Source organism: Rattus norvegicus, chromosome 1, assembly GCF_021556685.1.
Source record: "Rattus norvegicus strain SHRSP/BbbUtx chromosome 1, alternate assembly SHRSP_T2T, whole genome shotgun sequence".
NCBI lineage: Eukaryota > Metazoa > Chordata > Mammalia > Rodentia > Muridae > Rattus > Rattus norvegicus.
The window spans coordinates 54698229-54708707 of record NC_141534.1 but is presented as its reverse complement, the minus strand read 5'-3'; the positions used below and the strand labels follow the sequence as shown (position 1 = coordinate 54708707).

Sequence of the window (10479 nt, the reverse complement as noted above, 5' to 3'; positions counted from 1 at the left end):
GGAGAAGAAGAAGAAGAAGAAGAAGAAGATGAAGATGAAGAAGAAGAAGATGAAGAAGAAGATGAAGAAGAAGAAGAAGAAGAAGAAGAAGAAGAAGAAGAGGAGGAGGAGGAGGAGGAAGAGGAGGAGGAGAAGAAGAAGAAGAAGAAGAAGAAGAAGAAGAAGAAGAAGAAGAAGAAGATGAAGAAGAAGAAGATGAAGAAGAAGATGAAGAAGAAGAAGAAGAAGAAGAAGAAGAAGAAGAAGAAGAAGAAGAAGAAGAAGAAGAAGAGGAGGAGGAGGAGGAGGAGGAGGAGGAGGAGGAGGAGGAGGAGGAAGAGGAGGAGGAGGAAGGAGGAGGAGGAGGAGAAGAAGAAGAAGAAGAAGAAGAAGAAGAAGAAGAAGAAGAAGAAGAAGAAGAAGAAGAAGAAGAAGAAGAAGAAGAAAGGAGCATACTAGCACCTGCCCGTAGTCCCAGCAACTTGTAAACCTGAGGCAGGAGAATCACCAGTAGTTCCAAGTTAACCTATGCTACACAGTAAGACTCTATATCAAAACATAACAGCAAACGATAAAACTAAAAAATACTCATCGCTCTTCTGCTCTGACCCTAAGACCGTCACGGACTGTGATGAGGTCAGCAATGTGTTCTCTAGTGCCCCCTGGAAGGCTGCATAGACCCACTGCCATGGAGGGGTCTGTACAGCCACATCACCAGGGATTGGTGCTGTACTGCGGGGCCCTATACTCCACAAACCAGCACCCCAACTCTTCATCTCCCCCCTTCTCCTATTGCAGGGCTGGGTACAAACCTGGGCCTCGTGTGCACAGGAGACACTCTGCATCTGCAACCTCTGACTCCCCAGGAAGGGACTAGCCACAGTGAGGTACCCTGAGCTTCTTTGACGTCCACCCGCAGACTCAGTCTCTGACTGAATTCCAGACTTGTTCTTTACTGTCAGCGAGTCTCTTAGGAAAGTCACACGGAGAGTGGCAGCCTCTGTCTGTGGCACTTGAGTGTCTGTGTGCTGAGTCTGCATTTTTCTCACCTCCAGCATCTCCTTCTCCTCACAAGCAGCCATCCCCACACACTTAATGTTCCCCATCTTCCTCCATCTGCTGCTAAGGTGGGCCATCCTCAGCACTCTGCCAGTCCTCAATACCTTCATGCCATGGGGACCAGGGACGCCTACCAGATTCTCCTGTGGGCTGCCAGTGGTCACACTTGTCCATGGGAGTGTTTCCTCTTTCAGTCAGAGACCACTCGGTAGTCAGTTTTCATTGCCCCGAGGAAGGCTGTTTCAGAACTTACAGCATTGGCTTCATGTCTGTTAGGGTCCTTTGGGTAAGAGAGAGCACTACAAAGTACAGTGGCTGAGGTACTCAGGCCTGCAAGCAGCAGAAAGCCTAAAACAGGAGCGCTGGATAGTTTCCATCTCTCTGTTGGGAAGGACAACAGCAAGGCTGGGGTGGTACTGCCCTCTGGGGTTCCGGGTGACCTCTGTCTCAGACACCACCCCATCTCTGGTAGGACACATCCTCAGGGTCCCATCCCAGATATCACAGCATTCTGGGAAATTGGCTGAGTAAAGGGATGGAGACAGAGGAAAGGGCACGGAGTAATTAATGTTAACAGCAGATCCCTTGAGTTTTCCTGCAGAACAGGGGCAAATTCTGCCTCTCCCATAGACAGCCAGCTCTCACCCTCCGTCAGTGGCTGCAAGCGGGTAACCTGCGGTCTTTGCTCTGGCACCCGTGTGCTCTGTATGGTGAGAGAAAGGCAGGGCAGCTGTGGAACCGTGCACATTCTGTGCCAGACAGCGCTGGCGCTGGCGGAGCGCTGGGGAGAGGCACCTTGCATAGAGGGAGGTTAAGTGTGTGAGAATGGCTGCTTGTGAGGAGAGTGAGAAGGGATTGAGAAAATGAGGACTCCATGCAGACATTCCACCCGGAACACACGGGTGGCCTGCTGAATGGTCAGACTGAGACAGAGAGCAGCAGGGGCATTGAACAGGGGCTCTTGTCCTGCCTCTCCTGTTAGCTCACAGGCCCACTTAACTCAAGCTCCCCTCGCTCAAAACTCAAGGCACACAAATGAGTGAGTAAACCCTGCTGCTCTATGCTCCGTTGAAGTCTCTCCACCTCCCTTCTGGCCTCCCTCCCTACTGCCCAAACACGAGTCAGTCCAGAGTCATATCAGCCCTTACTAGTGGCTTCCTGACAGCAAGCATGTAGGCTTGGTCTTGTGGTATAGATCGTATCTTCTGCAACAGAACATTCTTTAAAAGCAGGCGACCTGCTTTGTTCCCTGATGGTGATGGGTCTCCTAACGCCCTTTAGGATCTGAACCTGTAATTCTCCTTGATAACCCAAAACTAAAGGGATTTGAAGGCTCTCTGACTTGAGGACCGCCTTCATGCTATTCACAGTGTCTGTTTCTCCTAACAGTCTTCAACATCACAGCCTCCTGTGGCATGAGCCTAAAACTCCCCCAATAAAAGAAACCTCCCAAAAGGCAATTCATCTCAGCTTCCCTTTTCCACAAACTTTATTGTCTCAGGTTTGCAAAAATGACTCAGTCATGTGATCACAGTCACACCAACTCATGAGATGGTGGAGAATTAGCTCCCACAGGACTATAGGGTAGGGCATCCAAGAGGATGATGGGAAAAGCTTCGGAGGTCTACTGGGACCTGGAGTCAGGACAAGGAGCAGTTTGGAGATTTGAGCTGCTCTGTGACGTCTTCCTGCAGCTGCCCCATCAATGCACAGGAGTACCCTCTCCTCAACATCGCCCAGACGGCCCTGACTCAGGCTGAGAATGTACCTCATCAACCGTCACACGTGTGTCTTCTCTGCCTCTCAACAGTTAACTGAGAGAAGCAACAGACAGATGGAAAGACATCATCAACGCGGGTGCTAATGACACACAACACAGTTAACCAGAGGACAGAGACGGAGAGGAAACAGGTGACATCATCGAGTCGGAAACTTACAGGCACTCGCAGAAACCGCCTGCGAGGTTGAGGCTTGGCTGGTGCTCCCACTTGAGGTCTTTCTCTCTGCTTCTTGTCCCCTCTGCAAGCATTTTCTTTTAAAGATTTATTTATTTTATGGATGCGAGTCCACTGTTGCTATCTTCAGACACACCAGAAAAGAGCACTGGACCCCATTACAGATGGTTGTGAGCCACCATGTGGTTGTGGGGGAATTCAACTCAGGACCTCTGCAAGAGGTGTCACTGCTCTTAACCGCTGAGTTATCTCTCCAGCCCCCTGTGGGCATTTTTAAAAGCCTGTTTTATTTTAGTGACTGAACCACGTGAGGCCACAGCCGGGCCACTACGCACAAACATGAGGGAAGTTTTATGTCTTGGTCTCTTCCTCCTTGGACAGAGTCTGAATGATCTCTTCCTTCTTGGCCTGGAGGCGCTCCTCCTGGTGCTTTCGTGCTTCCTTGGTCTTAGACCTGTGAGCCTCAGCCTGGTCAGCCAGTCGCTTCTGTGGGCCTCGTCTGCCTTCAGTTTGTGGGTCTGCTCTGTGAGAATCTGCTTGTTTTTGAATAGATTCCCTTTGACCTTCAGGTATAGGCTGAGATACATATGGCGGTCAATCAGTCTCCTTAGATTCCCGGTATCTCCTGAGAAGCCGGCGGAGGATCCTCATCCTCCTCATCCGGTCCCCCTTCTCCGGCATCCGAGCATTGCGGTACCCTTCCGCTTCCCTATGCCCATATGCCCACCCTTCCATCCAGTCAAGGTGTTTTTCTGGCAGTGAGCCTGTGAATGGCCAATCACAGTCTTCCGAATGATCAGCCCATCTTTGATCAGCTTCTTGATCTGCTGACGGAAGTTGGCATTGGCAATTTCCTTGGTCTCATTGGGGTCCAACCAGATCTTCGTTTTAGCACAGCAGAGGACACTAGAAGCAAGCCTCCTCTGTAGCCTGAGCATACCCAGGGCTGCAGACCTGCAATGAAAGAAAAGACACCTCGGTAATTTCTGTGCTCACCTGTGGCCTTTACGGTTTCCTGGGAGATCTGTTTTCATACCTCAAACCCCACTCTAAGAAGAAATGCCTTCCCCAAATCCTGTTCCTGAAAAGCTAGCAGGAAGCACTCTGTGCCTTAATGACAAAGTGCTTCCTTTTCCTTTTCCTTTCTGAGCCATGCTGTGTCATGGCAATCAGAGCCATGCTGTGTCTTGTGGCCGATGCCCTCAGGGACTGCCCAGCTGAAGCCTGCATGAGACTCATTTGCTAAAGCAACAAAGTAACCTTTATTGATTGATACTTCAAACCCTTAAACCAACTACCAGGTGTGGGATGTGACTTGCTTAAAAAGCAAAAGTAAAATTAATTCCCCAGATCCTGTGTGTAGGGAGCCATATTGGATTTGGGCCTAGCCGCTTTTTGACTGCATGGCTCAAAGTGGCTAGGTGACTCTGGGCCGTTTGGCCACAGATATTCACCCCTAAGATGACTGCCATAAGTCTTAAGGTTGTTGGACAGAGGACTCTCCCATGAATTTACGGCACAGGAAGATAAGATTCAAGGGATGCCTCAGCTCGAGCAGATACCAGTTATCTCCTGAGTCAACACCTGGTGTCTACCACCTGACCTCATCGTCTACCGCCTGACCTCTTTGCCTCCAGCTATCACTGCCTATACCCTCATCTTCCCCTCCTCTGTGTTTCACAAAGGACACTCCCCCTACCTGAAAGCCTTAAAAGCTGTAATGTTCATCCCAATAAACAAGACCTTGACAACAGAACTTTTGCTTGGTCTCCTTCTTCTCTTCACCCCCATTTGGCCCACAGGTAGAAAACCTCTTCAGGACCCTGAATAACTGGGTCCCCGCTGCCGGGGACACTGTGTTTTTATACATGTCGTCAGCTTATAGAAACGTGACCAGCAATACACAGAAGAATTAAAATGTCCGTTTGTAGCCTCTCTGCAGCTACAGGTTCCCAGAGAAATGGCAACTGTCAGTTTGTGTCAGGGTAACTTCATTTGACCTGATTAAGGATGACAGAATCCAGCAGGGGTGTAGCTCAGTTGAGTGTTGACCTAGAAGGCGCTAGGCCCTGGGTTCAACCTCTAGCACTACATGAGCCCAAACAAGTACAGGGCCATGTGCTTATAATCCTAGCACTCAGAACATGGAGGCAGGAGGATTTGGAGTTTAACATCATCCTTTGGCCTTGAATGTAGTGAATTCAAAGCCAGCTTGGGATCCAGGTGTTAGCATATTTATTTCTTTAGCTATTTTATTGAGTCCTATTATTGGTCCACCTTCTAAACCTTATTCCACCTTAATCCCTTCCAACCCCTGGACACTAGGTAGGAGAAAAAGAAGGTTAGAGGAGAGAGGGGGCATAGACCTCTTTAGACTACTTCCTGCTGGTTAGGGGCATTGAGTTCCTCAGGGCTGGTCCAATCGTCATCATCAGGATATCTCCCACTTCTCTCCTGTGGGGCTGCCTGCCCACCTCACCGCTGGCAATGCTGGGGCAAAGCTGGCACGCTGCAGAATGCAGTCCAAGATAGGGGGTCCCAGACAGTGTTTCCCCGAGTGAGAAACAGCGGGGGCTGGGAAGGATGCTGTGGTTCTCAATCTCCAGATGCTGCTGGGGACCAGAGGAGTTGAGAACAGTGGTCTGAGGCTCTGCCCTCCCCCTTCCTGCCAGGCAGGAAATGGGTGGCTGATTCCCGGACAGGGCAGTATCCAGGTCCAGTTTGGTCTGGAGTGAGTTCTGAGAATACTGAGGGGCTGAAAGAGAGAAGCCTTCTCTGGGAGATACAGGTGCAGTTCTTTACAATGAACTGTCCCTGCCCTACCCCAGGCAATCCTTGATGAAGGAGATGGTCCTTGCTTGTCTGAACTGCTTTATTTTTATGTGGGATATGAATGCTATGTATGTGACCGAGGGACTAAGTACCTTTTATGGGAAGGGAGGCTCGGGAAGGGAGGCTCATTGCCTGAACACTTGGGGCTCTCTAGATACCTCATTAGCATGGAGAGCTCTAGGTTTTTGTGCAACATGATTGTCATGGTCATCCCAGTGGTGTGTCATGGCTGTATGTTCCAGGACAGGCAGCACATGTCCCAGGTCCCCTGGGAGCTGGTTCTAGTGCTTGCTGTTCTCAACTATGAGATTTCCTGGGGTTTTTGAACCTGTTTCAGCCATACCTGTTCTTCTGTCTGGTGGCACAGTCCACTTGCCCACACCCTTCTCTCTGCTCATGACCCCTTGACAAACTCCAACAGCAGGGAGCAGGAACAGGGGGAGCAGAAGCTGCCTCAGAGCTTACCCCAGGCCCTCTCGGGGCTCTGGCTCTTATACCCTCTGAAGAGTCCCCAGAATTCAAAATGTCAGCTATCTGCAGGTGGCAAAAATCACACTTCTCCCAGAGCACAAGACAACCATACTCAGTGTCTGTGGACAAACTGAAGCAGCCCCACACCAGGAATTAAAACAAAAATATATTCACATAACATAACTGGGTTTTTAGGGAAACCAAAATTCTCACTACGCCCAGGCTTAAACAAATAGCAAAAAGAACAACAGGTCTTGTCTTTCAGAGATTGGTTGATTAACCTGTACTTATGCATCCGGGGCTGGACTCAGAGAGGAAAACGATGCTGCCATTGCTCTTGGAGAGTTTATTGGCTTGAAAACCTGATGAAAAAGGAACCAGAGTGAGCCTGCTTCCGCAGCCAACACCCCAGCCTTGACAGTGGCCGGCAGACCACCAGACTGGCTAAAATATGCAGCCCCAGGTCCTGCTAACGCCCTGTCAACAAAGGGCTCACGATCCCAGCTCAAGTCAGGGTACTCACAGAAGGTTAGAAGGCTACTAAAACCTCTTTATATCCCAGAGGTACAATAGGGACATGGCTGCCAAGGTTCAAAGACATATGTGTGCCTTGCTGAGTTCCCCCCCCCTCTCCCCACACCTCCTCCACGGAGAAAACCTTGACTTTCTGGGCTCTTGCTGCTCTCTCATTTAGCACACATTTCTCTTAACATGGGTGGTCTGTGCTAATTTAACACCCGGATGAGTCTCGGGCTGTGTGCACTGTTCTGGACTGCTGGACTCGTGATCCTGTACATCTATGAATCCAAGCTGTTGCATTTCCTAAGCTGGCCTTCAGGTGGTGTCCTTCCCATTGTTTTCTCTTCTCAGCACAGTCATGTGATGTAGGCATTTTATAGCACGGTAAACCCTGCAGGAAAAAGTCTGTGTCCTCAATGGTCTCGAGGACTCACTGTCTTCCATGCTCTTTACTGCTTGCTGGTTTGACCTCCCCCAGGCAGCCTGGCTCCGGACAGGAGGGGTTGGTTATAGGGACAAAAGTCCACTTTCAACAACTTTTAATAGCTTATGATAGTTTACCAATACAATGTACATTACAACAGCAAGATTGACCGAGTGACAGGGTAGCTGGTGGTCTTTGTCCTTGGTCATCATAGGAACCCGCATGTTCATGTTTCCTACAGAAACTCACAGGAGTTTTACTCACAGGAGTATAGGATTCCACCTCAGACAACACAGTACACGATGCTTGTACCTGTGCTGTTTAACTTCATAAAATCCTGGAATACAGAGGCATCCAACAAGATCTATAATGGTACAGCTATAACTCCACCGTGTGTGTGTGTGTCCTTGTCTGTCTGGCTCTCTGTCTGACTCTCTGTCTGTGCCTGTCTGTCCGTCTGTCCGTCCGTCCCTCCCTCCCTCTCTCCCTTCATCATTATTTCAGTAGGAGGAACCTGGAAACTTCCGGGTTGTGGGAATGGTGATTGGAATTCAATCTGAGCACCAGAGCCCACATGTGTACAGAAGAGACATGGAGTGGGTGTCTCCCATTGACCTCCTGTCCCTGACCATTAGCTACACAAGTTCTAAGTGGGGCTTTGATGTTTTCAGGAGCATAAAGTGACCTTCTTGGACTTTGTCTGGTGGATCTTTCTGGAACTTGACCATGCCTCTGTGTGTTTGCAATTTAAATCTGCCACTTGAGGGCGCTAAGTCCACGTCCACAGAGCAGCGCTTGCCTGCTCAGACCTGCTGGTATTTTATATAGCCTTCAGGAGCCTTTAATAGCTCTCTCAGAAGAAGGGCACTGTGCCAGACAGAGCCCCCAGGGACACTGCCAGCCAGCGTTTGCTTCTGGTTCCTTCTACAGCCTGGACAGGCTACTGCTGGCCCTCAGATCTGAACAGAACATGGACTTTGTACTCTGATGGTCCGTACTGGGAGAAGCTAAGAATCATAGATCGCTTGATAGACCTGCACAGGTGAAAAATGTTGAGATGATCAGTGTGTGGCGGTAGCATCGTTGGAACCCAAGGCGTTAACGCTGCTTGTGCCTTGGTTGGGAGGGATTAGATGCCTTCTTTAACAGGCAAGCTGCTGTATAAGGACTTCAGGGAAGCTTGAGAGGAGAGTTGTTTTATTCTGTTTCTTGTTTTTTGTTGAAACAGGATCTCCTTCACTGAGTAACACAGGCTAGCCTTGAACTTCTGCCGCAGCCTCCTGAGAACTGGATTAGAGACATTTTCCAAGCCCTGTAATAAATATGTTTGCTTTTAAGCCAAAGGAGCATTTGTGTGTGTGTGTGTGTGTGTGTGTGTGTGTGTGTGTCTGTGTCTGTGCGCACGCGCGTGCCTGCGCCCAAAGTCAGCCAGTTCTTCTTCAGCCTTGTTTTTGAGGCAGGATCTATCTTGTTTCTGCTGCAATTCAGCTTATGTGACTCTGGCACCTTCTCCTGTCTCCACCTTTCACCTTGGTAGGCAGGCCAGGATTTCAAATGGGTGCTGCCACATACAGATTTTCACGTGGGTTCCTGGGATCACAGCAGGTCCCCAGGCTTGACTGCTGAGCCATCTCCCCTCCCTTGGTCTCAACACCCACCAAGGGCTGGTCATTTGTGAGGGCGTTGGATCACCTGGAACTGGTATTACAGGCAAGTGTGAGCCACCATGTGGTTGCTGGGAATTGAACCCAGGACCTCTGGAAGAGCAGCCAGTGCTCTTAACCGCTGAGCCAGCTCTCCAGTCCCTGAACACCACTTTTTTTTTTTTTTTTTTTTGGAGAGATTGAAAAGATTTTGGTTTCTGCTAGCCTTTTTGGAACTCAACCACCAAGACACAGTAGTGTCTGTCAGTCCTGAGATACCCTTCTCCCCTTTGTTTGTTTGCTTCCCCCCGCCCCCCCCCCCCCCCCCGGAGCTGGGGACCGAACCCAGGGTCTTGCGCTTCCTAAGCAAGCGCTCTGCCACTGAGCCAAATCCCCAACCCCTTGTTTGCTTGCTTTTTAAATAAAAAACAATTAAGTCAAGATCACTCAAATTGACAGCCACAATCCATCCTTGAACAGGTCTCCTCCTCCCTTCTTGGGTACCCTTGGTCTGTGACAAGAATGGCCCCTTACTCAATAGCAGGGGCACTCTGTTGTGGGTCAAGACACCTTGATTTGCCTTAAGGTGTCCTGGTAACTCCTGACCTGGGTCACTGGGTCGTGCCTCTGCCCTACCGCCCCTGCCTGTGTGTGTTGCCAGCAGCCTTACCTGGGTCTCCTCAAACTTACTCCATAACCAACTCAGCATTCCACTGAAACGGCTCTGCCCAGCCCTCAACGGCTCTCATCCTGGACAAGGTCCAGGCTCCTGGTCTACCTGTGACCTTGTCCAGTCCTCACTAAGGCTGTCCACTGCGACTCTGTGCTTCAGTGCTCATGTTTGGCAGCCCACACAGTCCGCGTGTGCCACCTGTGGATGTTGACATCGAAATTTCTTAAATGCGATTCCAATTTTATTTTCATGGCTACCCAGACCCATTCCAATGCTTATTCACCTCAGGCCTGTGGCCACTGTTGTAGACAGCATGGATGGTGAGAGTTCAGTCCCCGCCCCCAGGGTGGCAGGTGGCTCATGCGCTGCCCAATCTTCTGGTTCAGGGTTTACAGGGCAGGGACGGCTCCAGCAGTTCTCAGAAGAGGAACAATGAAAGAGTACAAGTGGCTTGTAAAACTTTCAGAAGGCAGGAAATCTGGCCCGGGGCCGTGTGGCTGTAAAGAACTAGTGTTACCTGAGGCTCAGCCTATAGGACTCTGCACTCTGTGAACCGCTCAGTTCCCATCCGCATGGCCTCACTGGTCGTATCTGCTTCAGTACTCTGACAGAACCGTGGTCTCTATCCAGTGCGAGCAGATGACATCCCCACATGTGGCTACTGCCCACTTCAGTCCGGGCCTCTCAGAACAGTAAAGGTACCCACACCTGCATGCACAAGTACACATACACACATACAAATAAATATAAATATTAAATAAATACATATCTAAGGATTGTTTTTAGAGGAAGTTTGGACACAGAGACAGCTTATACAGATACGTTTATACAGTTTATGCTGTGTAGAGTAGCAAAGACAAGGAAGGAGCTTTGGAGGACCCAGCCCTGCTGCTCTTAATGGTTTGACTCTGAAATGTCCTTCAC

The 10479-nt window shown here is 49.8% G+C and overlaps 1 protein-coding gene across 1 annotated transcript; it reads right to left on the bottom strand.

The window, feature by feature from the left end:
• Positions 1 to 3344: 3344 nt before the first annotated feature.
• On the bottom strand, positions 3345 to 7469 carry LOC148006976 (large ribosomal subunit protein eL19-like). The gene is made up of 4 exons (XM_087602230.1): positions 7377 to 7469; positions 5468 to 5502; positions 3691 to 3947; positions 3345 to 3556 (listed from the first exon to the last, which is right to left on the bottom strand). The coding sequence occupies exons 1-4, from the start codon at positions 7467 to 7469 to the stop codon at positions 3345 to 3347; spliced, it is 597 nt and encodes a 198-aa protein (XP_087458356.1).
• Positions 7470 to 10479: the final 3010 nt, after the last annotated feature.